Source organism: Aptenodytes patagonicus, chromosome 1 (genome assembly GCF_965638725.1).
Source record: "Aptenodytes patagonicus chromosome 1, bAptPat1.pri.cur, whole genome shotgun sequence".
In the NCBI taxonomy this organism is placed as follows: Eukaryota; Metazoa; Chordata; class Aves; order Sphenisciformes; family Spheniscidae; genus Aptenodytes; species Aptenodytes patagonicus.
In genome coordinates, this window is record NC_134949.1 from 122,766,864 (window position 1) to 122,789,784 (window position 22,921).

The 22,921-nt window shown below is 44.6% G+C and overlaps 2 protein-coding genes across 5 annotated transcripts in view; both read left to right on the forward strand.

Annotated features, from left to right (window-relative positions):
• The first annotated feature begins 1,416 nt into the window (after nucleotides 1-1,416).
• Nucleotides 1,417-22,921, forward strand: part of MRPS6 (mitochondrial ribosomal protein S6) — a 46,900-nt gene continuing 25,395 nt past the window's right edge. Inside the window, exon 1 of the mRNA XM_076353573.1 lies at nucleotides 1,417-1,497. Within this exon, the coding sequence (XP_076209688.1) occupies nucleotides 1,453-1,497 (45 nt within the window). The 5' untranslated portion in view covers nucleotides 1,417-1,452. The remainder of the gene's footprint in view (nucleotides 1,498-22,921) is intronic.
• Nucleotides 1,432-22,441, forward strand: SLC5A3 (solute carrier family 5 member 3). Of its 4 annotated transcripts, none has more exons than XM_076353539.1 (3): nucleotides 6,386-8,102; nucleotides 10,502-10,798; nucleotides 15,371-22,441. In XM_076353539.1, exon 3 carries the CDS (start codon nucleotides 15,673-15,675, stop codon nucleotides 17,812-17,814), a length of 2,142 nt encoding a protein of 713 aa, XP_076209654.1. In that variant the 5' UTR covers nucleotides 6,386-8,102; nucleotides 10,502-10,798; nucleotides 15,371-15,672; the 3' UTR covers nucleotides 17,815-22,441. The 4 variants fall into 4 exon arrangements, with proteins under 4 accessions (XP_076209663.1, XP_076209654.1, XP_076209644.1 ...); XM_076353529.1 differs by lacking the exon at nucleotides 6,386-8,102 and adding an exon at nucleotides 9,842-10,093; XM_076353548.1 differs by lacking the exons at nucleotides 6,386-8,102; nucleotides 10,502-10,798 and adding an exon at nucleotides 1,432-1,497.

Consider the following 22,921-nt stretch of genomic DNA (forward strand, 5'->3'; position numbering starts at 1 on the left):
AATCTTGAGGTCTGCCTTCTTCCCTGCTTCCCCTTGAGCCATGGCATGGTGGCTCTGCTCTCTCATGCCCTGCCTCCCTCTTTTCTGAGAGCAGAGAGGGCCAAGCGATGAGGGCTTCAAAACCTTGGGCAGAAACTCATCGTGAGCTCACTCTCTTTAAAGCCAGTCCGTGTGTTGGGCGCTCTGGTGTACGTGTGAGGGAAGCGGGTACCCCTGGAGGGATGCGTCTCTGCTGTGGAGGAAATAAATACTGTCGAAACAAGCCTGGTGTACCACCAGGGTCTCCAAATGCCCCTCTTTGGTGGGTGCAGGTGGTTGTAGGCTTCCGGCACAGCCACAGCTGGACGCCAGCGTCAGATGTGCTGCTGACAGAGGGCATCTGTGTCGCTGACCTTGATGGCTGCGTTTTCAGTACAATGCCAAGGGTGTGCGCCGAGCACCGCCGGCTAGGAAATGTTTGCTCAGAAGCTCCCTCACCGGGAGCACCCAGGCATCAAGGCCAGCCATCTTCCAGCCACGCAGTTTTACCTCGACCCCACTACCCTCAGGTCCCTACACCCAGCCCGCTGCGGGTGGGTCGCATCCACCTGCACCTCCGTCAGCAGGCAACAGGCACCGAGGTGCCCCGAGGCGCTGGGACGCGGAAGGTTCTGGAAGAGCTGGGGGTGCCCAACGCGTGCGGTCCCGGCCCGCCACGGCACCCTCACCTGGCTCTCCGGCACAGGGGCGCTTCTGCCTCGCCGTGCCGCCCGCTGCCAGCCCACCCAGGTGCGTGGGGACGACGACCGCAGGGCCGCGGCCGTGGGCGCCGGCGGCTGGGAGCCAGGCGCAGGGGCCCCCGGCGCCGCCGGCACTGTCCTCCCCCCCCACCATGTGCGGTCTCGGGTGTGTGTGTGCGCGCGGAGGGGGGGAGCGAGGGGGCGGACACAGTGGAAATTTCCACTCCCTGCAGCAGCCACAGCCGCCGCCGCCGCCGCGGCGGGAAGGAGGAAGGCGGGCGCAGGCCCCGAACCGCCGCAGAGGGGAGGCGGCGCCCGCGCCGCGCCGCGCCGCGGCCCGCCCGGCTCGGGCCCGCTCCCCGGCGGCGGGTGTCCCTCTCCCGCCCCCCCTTCCCCGCGGGCCGGAGCGGCGGGGCAGCCCGCGGGCGGGCGGTGGCGGCCCCCCGGCAGGCGGGCGTGTGCGCGGCGGAGGCGGCGCTTGGCGCGGGCAGGGGGCGGCGCAGCGGAGCCTGCGCAGCTGCCGGCGCCCTTTAAGCCGCGCCGCCCGCCCGCCCGCTCGGGTGTCTGTGCAGCCTGGGAGCCGCGCGGGCAGGAGCCGCCGCCAGCACCGCCTGCCGCCGGGGACGCACCTTCCTCCTCCGGTCCCCCCCCCTCTCCGGCATCGCCGCCGCCCCCTCCTCCCCACCCTCTGCCCCGCCGCATCCCCGCTCCTCCCGCCACAGCCAGCTCTAAGATGCCCCGCTATGAACTGGCTTTGATCCTGAAAGCCATGCAGAGGGTGAGTGAGGGAGGGAGGGAGGGAGGGGAGACGGGAGGGAGCGAGCGAGCGAGCGAGCCAGGTGGGACCTGACAGACCCCCCGCCCCAGCCCCCGGCGTCCCCTCGTTGCCTCCTCTCACCGCCGCCGCGTGCCGGCCTCCCCGCGGCAGCCGCACGCCCCGGCCCCGGGCGCCCGGCGGGGCGGGGGGCGGCCCGGCCGGCCCCTTCCCCCGGGGCGAGCCCTGCCTTCCCCGCCCTCCCCTCCACGCTCTGAAGAGGAGTTGCGCAGCGTGCTCCAGGCTCCTGTGTGTCTTTCTCTGCCCTTTCTCCCCTTCCTCTTTTTTTCGTTCCCCCCTGCTCCTTTGGAGAGTTTGCTTAGTTGCCCCCTTAGAGCCGCAGTCCCCTTCTCTCACCCCTCCCCTTTGGTCCGCAGGTAAGCAGATCCCACGCTTGGCGAAATAGATGCATTTCGCCCTCTCTTATTCCCCCACGACCCTTGCCGAGTGCAAGTGAGCTTAGCCCTTTCCTTGCCTCTATACATTGGTGCCAGCACGTCCCCCTCTTCCTCTGCAGCACCAGCGCTTTCCATTGCCGTGTGCTTCACGCACCATCCCCCCCCCCGCGCCCGCAGCACCTGCGATGGCTTCCCTGGGTGCCTTGCTAGGTCGCAGCAGCCCCACGCTAGGTCCCCTCGCCTCTGGGAGGCCTTGCGGTGAGCCTTGGTGGGGGAAAGCAAGGACTCGCTCCGGCAAGCTTTCCCTCGTGGGGTGCCAGCTCCCTGCCTCTCCAGCCCCACTCTGTACCAGGGAAGTCTCAAGAATTCTTTTTCCTGCCGTTGCTAACACCAGTTGAGCTCTGCTGATACGGCTTGCCGTTTCACCCACGGGAAGGGTTGCTAGCCGTTGCCACTGTTTTTGGTGGCGTGATGATAAGCCGTGGTGTGAGCGAGTGAGGTTATATGATGCTCTTTCTATTTTACAAGAGCTTGCTCGGTGTGGGGGGCGTGTGTACTTGTGCGTAAAAATAATAATAAAATAGAAACATCTCTGTGTAGATGGGACCCTTTATTTGGAAAATAATAGCTGATACTGGCCCTTCTCTAGTACCTTCTATAACCTTTGTTTATCTGCTACTTTCCAGCTTAATATGCAGTGCTGGTGTTGGAATGTAGCAGCACTTTTGCTAGGCTGTAACCCTTCTGATCTGACCCAGCGTGGACATGCTTGCTCTTACATTTAACCTTCATTTAAATGAACGTGTATATTTGTCATAGAATAGCAGGAAGCTAAATTAGCGTTGCTGTGTTTCTTTTGTAGTTACGGAAGCATGTCTTCATGTATTACGTGTGCTACATATACTAGTACATTTCCATTCATTTTACATGTACCATCCACATGTCAGGGTTGCCTTTTTTTTTTTTTAAACTTGGCTTAACTGCAGAAGCTGTAGTAGACTTCTCGGGTGAGTCCTCTAGTGGAGAAATACAGCAACAGGGAAAAAATCTGGTGACATTGCTGCACCACCTCACGGAGCAGCATTTGCTCTGACAAAACAGGCTGCTTTTGGACTTCGGTTGTCAACATGTGATTTCCTCCCCCCTCCATCAGTGTATAAGCCATAGGTAAGGTGATGAGATGCTTTTTGTATACGTGCTGTTAATGTGGGAGATGCATTATGCGGTGCAGACGCTATAAATGCAGAGCAGGACAGAAAGCGTAGCAAATCTGACATAATACTGAGACACGAATAAACTGACTACTCTGAAAGGATGCCATGGAGTGCTGTCTGGTAGAAAGGATCTTCGGTTCCTAGGATCTGAGCACCAAGACGCAGGAATAAGCTTTTAGCTGTAAGATGCTTCTAATGAGCATCGATGCACTCAGGATTTAACATCTGCAACCTTTTGCACTTTGAAGTTTGATGCTCTAGTATATTCTTTCCTGATAGATGTATCTTAATGTGTTTTTTAGCTCTGTGATTATGTTAAAACGCTTAAGTTTTGGTTCAGGTGTACTGCTGTTTTTAACCTACCCTTGTTGTAACTCTAAAATTTGGAGAGTCTCTCTCTAGCTGCTGGTTTTTTTGTTGCTATTGACAGTACACCAGATCCAGGTGCTTTTTTTTTGTGTTCCAGTATCTTGCTACTGCTGCCTTTCTTGTGTAATGAGAACACTTGAAAAGAATTTCTCTAGTGGGTTATATGCTACATGGTGCTGCTGAATCCTGGCAAAGGGGTTGCTCTAGTGACCCCCATGGCAGTGCACAATCTCAACTGTAATGCTAACTTAAATTAGTCAAAACATGGAGACCTGAATATGGGGCTAATAAAACAGTCTGAAATTACGGAGTGACTACATAACTCCTTCCTGTAGAAGTTGGGGAGATCATATCCAGTCCTGAATAAATTACATTGCTTCTTAGCACTAGTGCTTCCTGATGAAGCACCTACCCTGGGCAGGTGTTCGCTGTCCTGCCATGTCAGTCCCTCTATGCGGTGGCTGTGTGCTCCGGTGCCTACTTTAGTCTGAGGCTTGAGCAAGTGCTGACTCTTCTCTTGGTGCTTGTGGCATCCTTCCTCATCTCTGACAGCTCCCCCCCTGCCTTGCAAAAAAAAAAAGTAAGACCCTGCCGCCTGGCTTTCTTGCGCTTTAGGGCTGTCATTAACTCCTGTGAGCTCCCTGGCAGCTTGAGTGCAAACCTTCTCAGAGCTGCAGTCTGGTAGACTTTCACGGCTTTCTTCAGAGGCAAACTTTGTGATTCTGTGGGGTTTCCCCCACCCACAATTGTTTTTAATAGTTACCTTGGCATTTTCATAGATCTATGCAGAATAAATCCGTCAAATTCATTTTTGTTGCTTTAAACTCTGTTGCTCCCTAGCACTGCTTGTGTTCAAGTCAGGGATCCCTCCTCATTCTTTTCTTGCATGTGGCTTCTGTTGTGAACCATGGAGTCTGTTGTGCAGCTGGTCTCCTCCCTACCCAGCTAGCCTCGACATGGTTACAGGGCGAGCATGACCCCTCAGTCCTGCTTGATGCTTCTATGTCCCCTTGCTTCTTGGCAGACTTCCTCAGAGCCTCTTCAGCTTTCCTTTTGTGTCTTAAAAATGCAACACCCAAGAGCTTGAGGGGGGGGGGGGGGGGGGTGAAGGCAGGGGCAAGGGGGAAAACTTACTTTCAAACTTTGTCACAGTTGTCTGCATGTACTTTTCACAAAAGCTCATGACTTTATTCTGAAGTCAAAGTTGAGCAGCCATTCTCTGTCCTGTTTTGTAAGTAGCGTATGATCAGGTAATTGACTTGCACTAGAAATACTGTATTTGTAAATTGCCTGTGGACAGAGTCCTGGATCAGCAGAGACCCCAGTCAGTGCTCTTAGGAAAACAATAATAAAAAAACCCTAAAAGCACCCCCTAAATAAATAAATAAATAACGACTTCTCTGTGGTATCACTGTATTTGAAGAGTAGCTGCAGCGAGGGACTTGAATTGTGTTACTCTGTGTGTGAGTATATGGAGGAGATGCTTTGGGAAAAGGAAGGTATGAGGCCAGTGAAGTGACTGGAGCTTAGGGAGGAAATAATGAATTTTGCCCACATGCGTGCCTTTCTACCCTCCAACATGCAAATAACAAATAGTACGGTGAGCTTGGGGAGTTCGATGGCAGACTTATCAGTAGCATACAGATGTATGTAAACAACATGTTGCCTACCTTCAAAAGTCCGAGTCGAAGACTATGGTTGTCGTGAAGGTAGAGGTGCAAAATGAAGACAGAGCTGTTCATGCTCTAAACTTTACTTATTCATAGCAAAGATGAATTTCTAATTATTTCTAACTTTCTCCCAGGAGAGTCATCTTCAGCTTTCGGCAGGGGGATTATGGCAGAGCAGGACCTTCAGCAGGAAAGGGTAGTGACCTGCTAGTGAATTAGCAGGAGTTGTCGCTTGCTGGAGAAAGGAGAGCTCTTCAGGGAGGCTTCCTCTTCCTACCCTTCTCGTCCTGCCGAAAATCCCTTGAGAGCCCGGGGAAGGAAGTGGGGGGTAGGGGGGGAAAGGGAAGGAAGAGCTGGAAATGGCTTCCTATTGCTCTGATGCTGTTTTGCAGACTGACCACAGGGCGGCAATGCGAGACACCCTCCAAGGAAAATTGGCAGCCTGGGGAACCTAGGACAGACAGAGAAGGTGGCGGTATTCCCATGCTGTTCTTGCTGCCGCTCGACTCTTGCGAGCTGGGACACCAGTCTTCGACAAAACAACTTTGTAACTGGAACTGAAGTGAATGGACAGTTTGAAAATACTTTATATTGGAGTATTTCACTAAAAATGAGGAAGCATATCAATATTTTATTAGCAGCATACTCTTCTCCCCCACCTCACCTGTAACAAAGGACACGTGTCATAGTCTAAAACCTAATTACCTTGTTTCAGCAAATACCCGGACTAGGGGACCCATCCACCCACCTCTGTAATACTACAGTGAATCTGGGCTCTCAGTTTGACTGGCACGTTCACACAATGTAACTTGTCTTCAGCATCTGTTTGTTGCCTTTGGAGTGGGTTGCCACGTTTCAAAAATTCCCTGCCTGCTGTGGAGATCGCTAGCTATTTTAGGAAAGCCAAAGTAATGGGCAGCAGTGTTGCTTGATATCTTGGCTATTACACTTAATTGCTGTGTAGGCAGCTGCAGCGATTGGGCTTTTGATATCTTAGTTGCTAGGAAGAAGGGGAGAATGAAGAGGGCAGTAAGCAGGCAGATACTGGTTTTATTTTCTTGCCTTTCTTGTGAACCTACCTGTTCTTACAGTTGAATTGTACATCTTCCCCGCCCCTCTCCCCTACTTAGCAGGTTAAAATTACACAAAAGTTTTCCTCTATTTCCTTTGATTTTTTTTTTTTTTTTTTAGTAGGCTGAAACAGGCTCTTCTTCACAGTATTATGCCTAGCAGGGAAGGACCCTTGTGTTAGGGGTGGTGCTGGAAAGAAGACCAAAGAGTTGGAACTAAAAGACAAGATTGGAAAACCACAAGATCTAGTGTTGCCTTTCCTGTAGGAGTCAGCTTTCTGTTTTCTGCCTTAAGCATTTCCATAAGAATAACTGGATTTTGAAGTGTGTGATACAGATGGCATTTGAGAATGATACCCTCTTGGCTGACGTTTGCCACTTTTCAGTCTTAAGACTTGAGAGTGGTCCTCTTCTAAGTTTCTGCCAAGTGTGGGATATGTGCCTGGCTTGGGTGTGGCGGTGGTAGAGGATTATTTTGTTCCACAAAATAGTTTAAGCCTTTTTATAGCAGATAGTTGTTGGCTAGGTGAATTTGGCAAAGTTGTCCAAAGTGAGTACTAAGTTGATGGCAAGAATAAGGGACTCAAAAGCCTCTTGGTTTATACGAGCTCCTGCAGTATATCGAGTGATGTGCTTGAGTGAGAGTATGTAATGGGATGCCCTGGTTAACTCTGCCACTCTTGTTCCCTAAGCTGTAGAGCTGCAAGCCTGAGTGCTGGGGCAGGACGGTGGCAGGCCCTTGTGTCCATGCTGGGACTGGCAGACTTCGGTGGGATTTGGCTAGCCCCTCTTCAGTGGGCAGGAATGGCAGCTTAACCTTTAAGATATGACTTCTCCTCTTGGCCCCCATTACCTACTTAGCAATGTGCTCTTCTCTCTTGGCTGTGTATCTCTCCTCACTTGTTCACTGTGTGTATGTACACATGTGGATGCATTGTGTATAAGAACAGGGACATGCTTGTAAACTTCATCATGAGAGCAGATTGTCTGTCCTTTGTTGAAAAAGAAGGAAGGAGAACCTGTTGTGATAAAATAGCATTATTGCTCTCCGTTGTTGTAAAAACCCTCAGAAGTGACTGACTCTTTTAAAGATGTCCATTATATCACTTAGAGTAAGCTGTTCAATTAATTTGGGTATGAATGTGTGTATATATTTACTTTCTTCTAATACATCATACATACCATATTTTGTAATGATGGAAGTTCTTGCTTTCTTTACATACTCTTTCAGAAGCCGATTTCTCCAATTCCTTTGTTCCAGAGCCATAACACTGGCAACTTCCACCCAAAAATTACTTTGGTGGTTGTCGATTATTGATCAAGTAACTTACCTTGCTTTTTGTCAGACTCCAGCCAGAGCAGGCTGCTAATTCTTTGAGCCACAGCTGCCCAGACCTCCTCTGCTACAAGTTTGTGGCAATGTAAGGGCTGCTTATGTGGAAGCAATTGCTTGATAGAGCTGCATATACCAGCCTGTGCTGCTTATCCGAGGGCAGCAGGAACCACTGGGCACCAGGTTGTTCCCTTCAGAACCGCCTGCCCAGTGGACCAGCAGGAATATCTCTGGTGTGCGTTCAGTAGAAGAGCTGATAAGAAGGTGAAAGGGGGAGAGGAAATAAAAGGGAGGACAGATAGGCAAAATATAACTAGTTATGTAGAAGTGGAACAGGAAAGATGGAAAGTAAGGCAAGATCTGTGTAAGTGAAGGACCTGTACTGTGGGAGCACGAGTGCAAATACTGGTGCTGGAAATGAGATACTAAAGAAAATGCATCACCCCTGGTGAGGAGAGGTGAGGGGAAGAAGCAGATGGTGTAAAGGAAGGGTCATGAGCCCTAGAAATACGATGGTGAGGACCTATATAGGAACTATTGTTCTGCTGTTTCTCACATCTTTTTAATCCTGGTTTGTCCGCTTGCAAGCCAGTCCTTGTGCTTCAGTTATGCAAATATCTAAGGAATAATTACTAAAAACAAAGGTACATGCAGAGCATGGATACAGGAGGGGAATGTGTTCAGTGGAGTTGATGTGTTTGAGACTACTAGAAAAATAAATCAATGTTTGGTAGCTTTTAATATAGGTAATTACAAAGCTTGATGTAGAATAGCACTAGCTGCTTTATAACAAAGATAACTTTATTTAAGCCTTGTTTTGGTGTCTTAAAATCCCCAAGAAGCATCAGAAATCTTGCAAGAGCACCCAGCAGACTAGGAAGTTTGAAGGGCCTCAAACTTAAATTCTAGGATTATCTATGCCTCGGAAACTTTTGTCTTGCCTTTCAATAAAACTTGTGATGCTTTATGTTCTTGGAAAGATTGTGGGCAGCCATAAATGATGGGAACTTGGGGAAGTCCTAAATAAGCTTAATGAGTCTGGCTTTATTTTTTTACTCTTGCTAGAAATTCTAGGAAGAATTTCTTCTTAGTATTTTGCCCAGTTGCATGGTGACTGACACTTCCACTACTCCTTTCCCATTCCCCAAGTAAGTCTATACTCTCCTAGCTAAAATCCTCTTCAATGGGGTGAACCAGCACATTTTTCTAGGCTAGGAGTATGCCAGTTACATCAATTACTGCTGAATGATGATAACCACCAACTGGATCACATCTTTGTACCTTGCAGCTAAAGAAGTCGGTCATCTTCAGTAGTGGTAGAGATTTTACAACACTTTCTGATGGTGTGCTTCTAATAGAGTGATACTGTTTGTCCTCTACATCCAGAAAACTTAATTACGTGGTCCCAAATCCTCTACAGAAATCAAATACTTGCATGTTTATGCTTGTTTTATCCATTCTCTTGCTGTTGCTCTTAGTGACTAAGTATTTAATCAAACTAATTTAGGTAAATAGTACTTGCCAGTGGCAGTGAAAATGTTTGTGCTTCTGAACTTTAGGTTGCCACAAGAAGGAATTTGAGTCTTCGGGCTCAGTGTCCCTCTGCAGCTTCCAACTTAGTATGTCAGCTGACGTCTTGACACACTTACCTGGCAGGGAGAATTCTGCCTGATGCTGCATGATGCCAGAATCTTCTATTTTTTTTTTTGCCATCTCCTGGAGGAGACACCCCTTCCTAATTCCATTAAAATGGCTTGCTTTCCTTGTTTGCCCTATTGTGCTCTTTACTTAGTTACTGTTGACCATGTGCCTTCTCAGTACCCTCTTTCTTCTTCTGATTCCAGTTCCCGTGTAGAAGGAAGAATGTCATCTGTCTGCAGTTGCAAAGAAAAGCATGGTTTCCTGGCTGAGGGATGGAGCTGCTTATAGTGACAACCTGTCTTTGGGCATCTGAGCCTCTGGTAGTCATCTGCTTAAGTTATGGCAGAGGCATGAATGATTCTGCTTATTTGCCAGGGAAGAGTGGCCCAGTTCCTCAGCAGTGCTGAGCAGTAGCTGTACTTTCTGCTCTCTTCAGAGAACCCAGATAACTTGTCACCCGTGTAAACATAAGCCAGTTCTTTGGGCTGATGAGGGAAAAAGGAAGTACTTAACCTACATATTTTCTTTAAACTCGCAGTCGGTTTAACTTAAGCTGATGGACTAGTCTTTCTTAAGACCTGAGTAAGATGACTACAGTATGTCTAGGTAGGCATGGAGAAGATAGTCTTTCTTTCTGGTATCTCTTTTAAAAAATAAAAAGGAACTTTGTCTCCTTTCTTCTGTCCCCAGCTTAACCACCCCCCTTCCCCTTTAGGTGTTTGGAATTTTTGGAAGAACAGTGGAAGCAAATAAAGCCACTATTCCTGACAGAGTGCTCAGGACTGACTTACAGGGGAAGAAACCATCCAAACGTAAATGCCACAGGCAGTGGCATGAAGTGGCTTGCTGGGGCACTGTTAGTGATGTAGGTTTCAGAAAATAAGCCATCTTCCTCTTGCTTTGCAATTCAACAGTACTGTAGCTTCTGTTGTGTTTACGGAGTACTGAATGAGCACTGCAGTAAAGCTGCATCCTCTTTCTTCTGCTTCCCCCCTCCCCCCCCCCCCCTTAATTTGTGACTTGGTGGGAGACCGAAATAGGTGTATATACTTGGGATGGGGGGGAAGAATGGTTAAAACCAACTAAATTGATCTACTACTCTAACACTGTCAGTCACAGTGTCCTTCAGCTGGCCTTACAATACTCCACTAACTGCTTCTGTAATAGTCCATGCTAGCATTACATTTCTGACTGGCAAATGCAGCGTAGTTCTCTGTTTCTTCTGCTGAACTGCATGCTGTGAAGTTACTTATTTCTCTCATGTCTTCTTCAGCAGTCCTTTAGAAAAGAATCGAGAAGAATGTATTGTGGAGCAAGCTTCTTTTTCTGATGCTGCAGTAAAATGAAGACCAGAACTGGAGCGATTCCTGAAACCCCAGACAAAAAAAAAAGTGCATTATGTGTTCGCACCAACTGCTTTGAGTGACTGACTTGAACCTTGCACCTCAAATTGGACTTTTGTGGTAGTGATGATTTATAGAGTTGCCTCTGCGGCACCTGTGTTCTCCAAGGCCAGCAGAAGCGTTGATGCAGTACCACTTTGGGGCAGCAGAGCACATCTGGCAAACAGGTTAGTCAGGTCACTGCTGGTACAGGTAACTTGTAAATGTGGTACTCTTCTACTCCAGCCTGTTGAGCTGCTGGGAATGCCAGTCCGGACCTTGACTCAAGTTACTTGTTAGATGCTACAGGTCAACTTCTGCCTCTGAGCTTTCCTGCTTCCTATGACGTGCCCTCTTTGTCTCAGGTGGGATTCCTGCCCGGCTCCTCTGCCCCAGCTCCTGCTTTACAAGGGAAAGTCCTGAAACTGCGGCCCTGGCTGTCTAGGGCTCTGTTGAGCAGCTGGCAAGGATAGCCCCTGCTTTCTCAAGGGCATGTACTACAAGGGCATGTACTACATAAGGATAAGTTGATATGTATCAACTATTCCATGAAGAACATTTGTGCTCCTTTTTTTTGTGTTCTAGAGTGCTGCAATAAATGGAACAAAGCTTTTTCTTCTCCCCCCCCCCCCCCCCCCCCCGAGAGAGAGGCTACCTCAGACAACCTTGTGTTTACTGTGGAGCAGTGGACAGGTAGGAGCTCACTTGCGTGTCCGTAGTAGGTAGCCTGCAGTGTGAGCAGGCCAGACAACACACTTGAGGGGTTGAATATTGTACAGGCCTACTCAAGGCATAAGACTTTTATTCTTTTTTTTTTCTGGGGGAGAGATTGTTAGGTGTTGAGCTTGGCAGTCTGGGTACATTTCTTCCATGCAAGTGAGTTGTTCAGTAGGTAAAATGCTACCAGTATGAGTTAACATACCCCTGCTTGAAGAAGGTGGAGAAGAAAAATGTTGTTTCTAAGAAAGAATCTCAAAACTACTTTGAAGTCTATGAGCAAAGTTAAGTATGTACTTAGTTTGCTAACTAACAAATGATAGCAGTGGACACTCCTGTGTGATATGTGGGCATCTGCATCCTCAAATTAACCCTTAAAGTGTTGGCCATTGGGACTGATTCTTAAACTGTAAGAGAAAAGGGAGGTCAACTGAGAAACTTCCCATCTGCTGCAAAGAGAAATAGAGTGAGCAGAAAACAAATAGTTGCTTTAGGGCTGGAGCAGGTTGATTCTGGCATATTTAAAGACCCGTCTTACTAGAAAAGCACTGTGGAGAAAGTTTTCCTTTAAAACAACCATACAAATTTCTCCTAAAAATCCCACCCTAAATCTGCTTCGCATTATCTAATACCTCTTCAGGGAATTTCTTGAGACTTTTTTTCCTCCTTAAAGGACAGGCTGCCTGTTGGAGAGACATATGCATTGTTTCACCAAAGCTGTAGCCCTCTAGCTTCAGACAAGAGGGAAGCGCATTGTTTTGTGTCTTTGATATGATCCATGCAGAAAACAGCCTTAGGGAAAAAAATTCAGTCCTTGGCAGCAGCGCTGTCTTTCTGTCTTTTTTTCTGTCAGTGCCACAATGTATGCTGTTCTAATAACTTGAGATTAAACTCACATGGGCCGTCTCAAAAGTCCTTCTTAAGACTTAAAGTCATAACTTGCTGAAAGTTCAGAGGGACGAGTCTCATTTTCGTAATGAAAAAAGTTCCAGGGTTATTTTAGAATTAGGTCTAATAAGAAACTGGTACAAGAAGCTACTTTAGTACAGTAATTTAGTGACAGTGCAGCAAATTTGTAGCAGCTACTGAAAACTTCCCACCTTCCTGCTCAAGCAAGCTGAACCCTGCAAAATTCAGATGTTGATTACAAAGGTGATGGTTCAGGTCTCTGTAGACTGTTTATTTCAAATGCATGGTCTGGTGGTACCTCCCAGTGCAAAATGCTCAAGAAACTTCACATATTGTTTATTTTGGTTAGAATGAGCCCATTGTAGTTTGGCAGGCATCCTAACTGAGAAATGTCACAATTTATTCAAGGGCAGCTGCATCTTCTACTTACATGCTTTTCAGAGGGATTGAACATGCTTGTAATAGTCATACTGTGAGCTGGGTATCTCTTGTAGCAAATAGACATAGTTTTAACAAATATTTTTGTGATTTATGCATATTACTGTATAGTATAGCTTTGGCAAGGTCATTGATTAACCTACAGGGAAGATGGTGGGAAGTGAACTAAAGTTCAAGCCTTTAACATTTTTCAGTAACAGAGCAGGACAATAGAAGAGGGAAAATATCGGTTATTACTATTTCTTTAGCTTGCCCGTTATTCTAATTTTCTGTATAGTAGTTTTTCTTCTTTCCACTGTGTCTGAGTAAAATCTCTCCTCCCCTTTCCTTAGAATATTTATAGTTTTGGTATAAACATTATAATGTAGTTGCATTTGAAAATTTAGCTGAATCTAGTAAAAGACGCAACACTATTAAAGTGTTATTCTTAGTTTTAAGCACTTTTGAGTAGTACATTATACTTGTATCTGATGGCATCATATGATCTGAAGTGTTTATAATTTTGTGTTGGATTAAACTAATAGACCATTTAACTTCCGCTGCATTTGCGGGTGGGGATAAATGTGAATTCTTCTATGGAAAAATTTAAAATACATCTGTGGTCTGAGGCTTATGAGCATGATAAATTTAGCACACTACTGTAATCAGTCCATTTTGTGCCATGTCTCCATAGTCTCTTGTTATTGGCTATAACTCCAGCAGAATGAATATCTGTATTCTCATGTGGGTTTGTGGTGGTGGTGGGGAACCCTTATTATCTTTTTTGATTCTGAACTACTCTTGAAAAACAGCCAGCTCGTACGAATAACATGATTGTGAATTTCTCCTTAAGGCTGAAGTTGTGGTTTGCTGTAAGCTATTTTTAAAATATATCTGCCTTAATGAGAAGTGCACATTCTTACATCAGCACCGTTGCTGCCTTCAGTAACGCACAAAGTAAGGCAGAGGGGGAAGTGTGTGCATTTTCAACCTTAACTATAGTTTTTATTATGGCCTACCTGAGAATTCGTAATGTTTTTATTTACTCTCTTTTAAACAAAACGAGTATGCTACAGGGATGCTAAACAGGAAACCACCCAAATACTAGAATATGTTATCTGGGTGTTTGTATTAATCACAGATGAATTAATAGGGAAATGTGAGCTTCAGCATAGTGCCAAAGCACTTCTGCAAATGAAGTGGAAGGGGGAATGCCTGAAGCTGATGCTTATAAGACTTCTAAGGCTGGTAGACCTTATGGTCAGAAAAACTATTTTTTTGTGCCTGAATTACCTTTACCAGTGGGTGGGAAAGAGGAATGGAGTCAGACTCTGTTCCTTATTCTTCTGTAATAATCTTGAATACTAAAGATTTGTGTTCTGATCTTTAGACTAAACCAGTTCTTTGCTTTGGTCTTCTCTTCCCTTGCTGTGCTCTCTAAACCCATTAAATGGTTTTGAGTGGGTATAGGTAAATGATACCTCCCAGGGCATAAATAGGAGATAGGAGCATCGTATCTCCATGGCAGAGGTAGGAGCCAGTGTGTAGCTCTTCAGTGCCCCTTCCTTTCCCACCTGTCCGGTTGTCTGCCAGCAAGTCTTTTTATTATCCCCTTCCCTCCACTTTGAACGCTTCAATCCTGCTTGCCTAAATGAGTACATGTTTCCTGACATGCTTTGGAAGAATTGGGTGTGATTGGGGGTTCAGGAATAGAGCGGCAGGGTATGCTTTGCCTCAAAACCTTCTACCTCTGATGTTAGTCATCCTCTTCATGCTTGGATGCAGATGGAAGGTGCTGGGAACAGCGCTTACTGGCATCCTACCAACTGTGACTGCTACCCAAATCCATGCGGTTCTCCCTCCTGTGCCTAGGGTGCTCCCAAAAAATCCTGAAACCACACGGGTGTAGGTATGAAAAGGCACATGGCAGACAGAAATACCCTAAAGCCGGATGTCAGGTGTAGTTTTGCTTTTGTCATTTGCTTGAGTGGGACTTTTTCTTCACTTAGATTACATGGGATATATATGAAGAGCTTTCATAGTAAAATGTAACCCTGTGATCATCTGTACCCCAGACAGGTGCAAACTCGCTTAAAACCTGTGGAATAACCTTGATTCTTCAGCTGATCTTAAATTTATGTTGTTTTTTGACAGCGTTGTGACTTCACTTCGATTTTTAGCTCTAGCAGCCAGCTGGTGTCTCAAGTGCATGCATGTGATGCCAGGATCTATCAAGATTTGTGGGGTGTGGTGCTAGAGCAATACAGGACATGACTAGCCAGGTTAACGCTCCTTAGCGGTTGTGTTTTGGGTTTGTTGTTTTTTTTTTTTTTTTCCCCTCCCCCGTAAGATTGCTTGAAAGAGGAAGGCCTGTTTAGTGGCTTGAGAAGTAGACTTGTGAGACTCTAAAGAAAATTAAAATGTATTTCTGTTCCTTGCTTTGTTCTGGGGAATTTGGGTCATTTAATACTCCAGAATTGCTGCGTCCCTTAAGGTACTTGTAAACATGAAAGTTGACTTGTAAAAGGCATTACTACTTAGTTTCACAAATACTTAATTATGTGTATTATGGATTGCATAAATACAGTAGGAAATATAAGGGGGAAAAAAATCTGTGGTGTTCAGTCATTGTTTTACTAGACTTCAAATTTTTTCTCATTACTTCATGAAATTCTTCTCTAATTCAATCTTTGTCTTTTGTCTTTGCTGCCTTGCAGGGTTGGTACAGTAGGCCTCACTAAACTTAGCTGCAACTAAGAATTTCTCCTACATCAACTGAGTTAAGGCTGATGCTCTTGTGGAATGTGGATTAAAAGTGCGTGCTAAGTTCCAAATTTCCATTTGAGAAGCGGAGAAAGTAAATGTACCACAACCACCAGCATCAGGACAGCAAACCAAGGGACAAAGAATTTGATCCACAGTGTTGATATATGTTAACTGGTTCACGTGTTGCTTAAAAGACGTTTGCTGGGGGGCGAGAAGTGGACGTCAGCTGTGCGAAGTCATTTTGTTTACAAAAATGAGGGCTTCTTTGGAAACAGCAGACATTGCCATTGTGGCACTGTACTTCGTGCTTGTAATGTGCATAGGTTTTTTTGCCATGTGGAAATACAATCGGAGCACCGTAAGTGGCTACTTTTTGGCAGGGCGTTCTATGACCTGGGTAGCTATTGGTGCATCTTTATTTGTGAGCAATATTGGAAGTGAACATTTCATTGGGCTCGCAGGATCTGGAGCGGCAAGTGGATTTGCAGTAGGTGCATGGGAATTCAACGCCTTAATGCTTTTGCAGCTTTTAGGATGGGTCTTCGTCCCAGTCTACATCCGGTCGGGAGTATACACCATGCCTGAATACTTGTCCAAGCGTTTTGGAGGGCATAGAATTCAAATATATTTTGCAGCATTGTCTCTAATTCTTTATATCTTCACCAAACTCTCAGTTGACTTGTATTCAGGGGCACTTTTTATTCAAGAATCTCTAGGCTGGAACCTCTATTTGTCAGTTATCCTCCTTATTGGAATGACTGCACTGTTGACTGTGACTGGAGGTCTTGTGGCTGTCATCTACACAGACACACTTCAAGCTCTGCTTATGATTATTGGTGCCCTCACACTTATGATCATAAGTATTACGGAGGTTGGTGGGTTTGAAGAAGTTAAAAGAAGGTACATGTTAGCATCGCCAAATATTACGTCTATCTTGTTAACCTACAACATTTCCAATACCAATTCCTGCAATGTCGACCCAAAGCCTGATGCTCTTAAAATGTTGCGCGAGCCAACAGATGAAGACATTCCCTGGCCTGGATTTCTGTTGGGACAGACCCCAGCTTCTGTCTGGTACTGGTGTGCCGATCAAGTCATAGTTCAGAGAGTTTTAGCTGCAAAAAACATTGCTCATGCCAAAGGATCCACTCTGATGGCAGGCTTCTTAAAGTTGCTGCCGATGTTTATTATAGTTGTCCCAGGGATGATTTCACGAATACTGTTTGCAGATGATATCGCCTGCATTAATCCGGAACACTGTTTTCAAGTCTGCGGGAGCAGAGCTGGATGCTCTAACATTGCCTACCCACGTTTGGTGATGAAACTTGTGCCGGTTGGTCTGCGGGGACTGATGATGGCTGTGATGATCGCTGCACTGATGAGTGACTTGGACTCGATATTCAACAGTGCCAGCACCATATTCACGCTTGATGTCTACAAACTCATTCGGAAGAGCGCGACATCTAGAGAACTGATGATTGTAGGACGAGTCTTTGTTGCGTTCATGGTAGTTATAAGCATTGCCTGGGTCCCGATAATTGTAGAAATGCAAGGTGGTCAGATGTACCTTTATATTCAAGAGGTAGCAGACTATTTGACCCCACCGGTGGCTGCTCTGTTTCTTATGGGTATCTTTTGGAAGCGTTGCAATGAGCAGGGGGCTTTCTATGGTGGAATGGCCGGGTTTGTTCTTGGAGCGATACGGTTGATACTGGCGTTTATCTATCGTGCTCCGGAGTGTAACCAGCCGGATACTAGGCCAAGCTTTATCAAAAACATCCATTACATGTATGTTGCGACAGCTCTGTTCTGGATCACTGGGATTGTGACCTTTGTAGTGAGCCTCCTCACGCCTCCGCCCACGAAGGAGCAGGTTCGGACGACCACTTTCTGGGCCGTGAAAAACAGGAACGTAAAAGAGAATGCCACAAAGGGGGAGCTGTACAAAGTGCAGGAAAAGAGCATCCTCAAGTGCAATGAAAACGCTAACCATATCATTCCAAACGGCAAATCGGAAGAAAATATTAAAAATATTAAGCCGGAGGATATCAATCTTCTGGTTACTTGCAGAGATGACAGCAACCCAGTGATTTCTGTGAGTCACTCTGAAGTTGAGACACCAGTTGATTGTTATTCGAACGGACAAGCGGCTTTGATGGGGGAGAAAAAGCACGAGGAAGAGACTGATGATAGAGAGAGACATTTGAAATTCATAGATTGGTTCTGTGGCTTTAAAAGTAAAAACATGAACAAGAGAGCTGTTCGGGAGATCGAGGAAGAGACTGTTTGTTTACAAATGCTGGAAGAGACTCCAAAAGTTAAACTATTACTAAATACTGGACTGGTCTGTGTCTGTTCGCTTGGAATATTCATGTTTGTCTATTTCTCTTTGTGAGTGAATAGTGAACTTTTAAGGGTATGGCTAAACATACAGAAGTTGATACAGGTCTCTGGAGATTTTGTTTGTTTTTTTTGTTTGTTTATTTTGGTTTTTTTCTTTTCAAATAACATAACTGCAACCCAGGCATTGTTTACGCTATAATTGTAAGATCAACTCAACTTTAGCCTATTTAGAGATCATTTGAGACATGTTGTCCTATCTCTGCTGAAGGCAGAACGTGTCGTGTCATGTCTTTTTCTTTTTTCCCCTTTAGTCTTTGTTTTTTTTTCCATTTGCAGTACTAACCTTTTGTTTTTCCATGTATACATGTATAAATATACCAAAGGCAGGCAGGTGGCTGTGTTTGAAGTCAGGCAGTTACAGAGCTCAGTCAGCATTAGGGTGCAGATAACAAGTAATCATTTACCGATGTGTAAAATCTAAATGATTAAAGCTGTGTCGAAAGATTTTTTTTTTTTTTTTTTTTTTTTTTTTTTTTAAAAATGTAAGGCTGCGATGTGTAGTTGTTCTTTGTAACACAGCTATATTACCTTGGCCAACTTAGCACTTTTTAATTTTGCTCACCGCTTCTAGGTTTTTTTCAGTTTCTCATTTCTTTTATGGCAACAACAGGATGATATTTTGTCTCATCTTGTAGCACTTAAAACATGATAGCTGTTAGTAGCTCTCTATCTTTTTTTTCTCTGTAAGAAACTTTGTCCTTTGATTTTATCCACTGTAAATTCCATTACTGAGAAGTTGCTGTATTTAAAAAAAAAAAAAAAAGAAAAAAGAAAAAAAAGAACCAACAGCCTGGAGATGACAAACTGGCAATGGAGGAGAGGGGAAAGTAAAAAAAGCATACTCTTTATTTGGGTTTTGTAGTATGTTGAAATAGAAGAGTATATATTCAGCCTCTTCAGTCCCCAAACCTTTAGGACATAATTAGTTAGCCTCCTCTTAGAGAAAAATCTGTACGTAGGTTCTACCATGTGGGAAAAAGAGAAGTGTGAGACTTTGCATGTTTTCAGTTTGGTAAGCACACTGAAAAATAACTGTTTTCCTCTGCTGTGTATGTCTAGAAGGAAATACTCTGCAGCCCTACCTCTGCTGCATACTGAGTCTGTAAGGGGAGGAAAAACAAGTGGGAAGACAAGAGGAAGGGGAAGTGGGGGAAAGAGGGGGAAGTGGGGGAAAGAGGTGGAAGTGGTCCTTATTTCCAGAATCCTTTTGCCTCATGTCTTCTCCCACTTCCCCTTTCACCCTGTCAAACCTTCTATTTTTAAGGAGTGACTCCTGAGGGATTCTGTGCCAGGAGAAAAGGAATGCGTGCAGTTGTAATCTGTGTCGGCAATTGAGGTCTGCCCTTATGATTTTTCAAAAAAAAGTGACCCTTTTCCCAGGCGATCACAGACGACCAGTAGGTCTCGAGATGCTGAGGTTCTTTTCTCCCGAAGGATGGATGCCCGAGGCAGGGATGAGCAGTTTCCAGGTGTGGAGGACGTGTGCAGCAAGTCGGTGGAGCTCAGCAGACCGAAAGGTTGCAGAGCTCGGTCCACTTCCCCCTTGGTAAAGCAGGAGAACGTGCTGCCATCCTGGGTGCTCTCGCCCCTACGCTAAACCAAGTCAGGGCCTGTTTTCGGGCGCAGAGGCCAGCCAACGGTGTGTGGCTGCACTCGTAGTATTAAACTCCCTTACCCTCCAGGACAGTGGTCATATCCAGGCTTCCCATAAAAATAATTCCTCCAGTTGTCTTTGCTCCCGAGCTCATCTGGGGAATTGTTTGGGAGAGCACGAACTGGCTGGGCCAAAAATGGTCTGAGGGACCGTGCTGACAATTCAATAGCATTGATTCAAGGGTCCAGAAATGTTTCCTTGGCACAGTATAATTTAATAATATAAATAAGAACCAATACCTATGGGTGAAATAGTTCTGTAGAGATGAAATTTGGGTTAATCCTGCCGTTGGCTGCTGGAGAAGGTTTGCTTTCCAGTACAGTGGTGCTGTAAGCTGCAGGCCGTCCGAATAGCTTTTAGTACTATGATGTACAATACACATTTTCAGATAAAATTATTAACTCCCATTTTTGTTGTTTTTTGTTTTGGTTTTGTTTTTAAATCAATTGAATCCTGTTAATTCCAAGACTTTAAACAGAGACCAAGATGTCCCACCTTTCTCCACTTTGTTTAGTTGTTGCTGCTGGAAAGTAGACTACTCTGACTGGAAATACAGTAATAGGTGTAGGAGTGGTGTTGCAATGTATGTAGAAGAGGAGAGTTACCGTACCTGAGTCTTGATGTTAATACCAGTGTGACAAGACACATTTTCTTATGGTTTGTGTGGCTGGCTTCGTTCAGAAAAATATTTTAAATCCTTTTTAATGGTAAAATTGTCGTATGTGAAATATGTTAATGGCATCTCAAAGTTAATTCATTAGTGGGCTGAGTTGGGAAGGACGCTACTATAAGAAAGATGTAAAACGTAGTTAATTGTTTCTATGCAGGATAAAGTAATCTAGGGCAAAATTTGATCTTAGTGGGATGAAAAATAATAACTTGTGGAGGATAATGATAAGTCTCAGTCCAACAATATCTTCTTGAAAAGGCTGGGATCTGGCTAATATGCCTAATTTGGCACAGGGAATGAGAGACTCGTGTACCAGGCACTGTCCCTTAGTAACTTGGCATGTCTTTCTATCAGTGACTGGTACTTGGATTTTCCAGGCTGGTCCTCTTTGCTCTCAATATTAACAAACGCATTGCCACCTGACCTGTGAAGCCAGGTTAGCTCAGGGACCCTTTTGCTTGGCTGCCATTGCTTCATCTGTGCTTGCTTTTTTCCCAGGGTGCCTTACGTGGTTATGAAGCTGAAGGCATGGCTTTTATTGCCACCTGAAGAATGGTTTGCTTATAATGGCTTTTCCCAGCTCGTTTTTCCTCCTCTCTTCCCCCCCAAGTCATTTGCTATTTAAAGAGAACGCTGTTTAAAGAGTTAATACGCAGGATGCCTGTATCCTGTGCAGTATACCTGCAGTCAGATCCGCTAATTATCCTTTGGCTGTGGTAGGGAGTCTGAATCCTTCGCAAATGTACGGAGCAGCCTTTGACTGTTGAATCTGAGATACGCCATCTCCCAGTTAATGCATTCTCACTTTTGCTAAACTAACCAGTTGCCGCATTAATCACAGTGGTAATTGGCAGTCAGTCAGGTTCTTAATAAAGTAATACTTTGCATCCCCCCCCCCATCTTTAGACCTGTTATTGTGAAGAAGCTTTTAAGCAAATTATTTCTCCAGTGCTTTTTCTCTTAAGTCATTTAAAAATGTGTTTCTGTGCTACTCTCTGCCTAATGCCGGCCTCTTCAGTCGTCTTCTGTTTTCATGTCTTGAAGGTCATAGAACTTGCTAATGTTCTTCGCTGCATATAACCACTTAATAAAAGGCCTTTATTAGGGGGAAAAAAAAAAATTATAAGGCTTCAAGCAAACTGTCTATTGGTGAGCAAGTTCCTTGCCCTGTGTTATGGACCTTAGTATAAGAAGTTGCTTGAGGGTTTTTTTTTATAGTGTAAACATGCCTTTGCTAATCTTCTGACCATGATCTACGTGGAAGAGGTGTTAACCCAGGTTAATACGTTTTGGTTTAAACACCAGCTTTTTGGTCCGGTAAAACTACAAAAGTGTCTCCCATAATGGATAATCAGTTCCATGAATTTTAATGCCTGGCCTCCTCCTCGGAGGGACTGGCTAGTCATGCAGGGGTAGATCCAGGAGGACACATGCTTCTGTCTCGCAGCGATTGGTTTATTTATTGCCTTGAGCTTAGAACGACGGTCTTGAAAAACTTATTTTGGAATGACACCTTTTTTTGTTGTTATTTCCCTTAACTTATTTTTCTGTTAAGATATTTGAATTTTCTCCCAGAAATTTGTTAGAAGCCTTTTATTTAAAAAAGAAAATAAAAATAAAAAAAGAAGAGGCTTCTTGAGAGCTTAATAGTACGTTCTGGGAGACTGTTCTTATTTAATTTTTTTTTTTTTTTAAATGAATGATTTGATGTTATTCTCTGCCAAAGTTTCGGGTTTTTTTGTTGCTATGTTTCCTGTTAGCTTTTACTAATACCTGAAAGGAAACAGTGAGAGATTGTAAGAAATTAAAATGGCCTTCAATATACCGCTTGTGTATTTTCTACTTCTCCACTTCCGTGTTCCCCTTTCTACCCTAATCCCAGAAGGGCCAGCATGAGACTTCTGATGCAAGTCATGAGAGTACTGTAACTTGAGTAGTGAAAAGGATTTCCCACAAGGTTACAGTGAAGCGGGCAGAGCCATCAAAGGATCTCTGCACGAACACTTAAAGCGGAAGATACTTACAACTTTAAAACGTACAGCTTTATTTTTTTTATATATATATTTTTTTAAATCCTAAGATAAAGGAGGTGTTGGGAGATGCTCCCTTTCAGAGAACAGGATGCATGGAAGAAGTTAGAGTTGCTAAGCTCTAGCTTTCTTGAGAAGATCTTTGGATTTAGCATGTATAGCGAAGCAAAAATACTCATCTGTTAATTTGGTATTCTGTATGTTCTGTGCCCTTAAATGTAATTGTTTTGAAAATAAAACTAACCTTGTTATGTGATGTTAAAAAGCAGACTTGTGTGCAATGTTTTAAATTTTTTTAAGAAAATGTTTGTATATAATTAAATGGTTTAATGTGCTTTAATTGGCCTAAGGTAAAGAGTAGTCCTAGAATGTAAACATATATAATTAGGATTTCTGATTTCACTGTGAGATCTCTGAACTCTCTTGTTTTGCAAAGTGGTTTGTTTTGTTTACAAAACACTTTCTATTCTTTCTTTTATGGTGTTGGTTTAAAGGCATTTGCTTCACTTCTAATATTGAATTCATGGTATAGTGACATCTGGTGACACTTAGCATTATCAGTTTCACTGTGTAAAGTCAGACACTTTGAGCAAAAATGGTAATGATATGACAATTCTCTGTGTCTATGAATACACGTTTTTAAATGAGGTGGTTATAAAAATAGTTGCTGTGCAAAATGTTAGTAGTCTTCTTCAAGAAGAAAGCAAATTTTCTAATATCACTAGAGCAGTCTCTTCATTCATCT

Coding starts and splice junctions, on each gene's coding strand:
- SLC5A3 (XM_076353548.1), top strand. CDS start 15,673: ATGAGGGCTTCTTTGGAAACAGCAGACATTGCCATTGTGGCACTGTAC.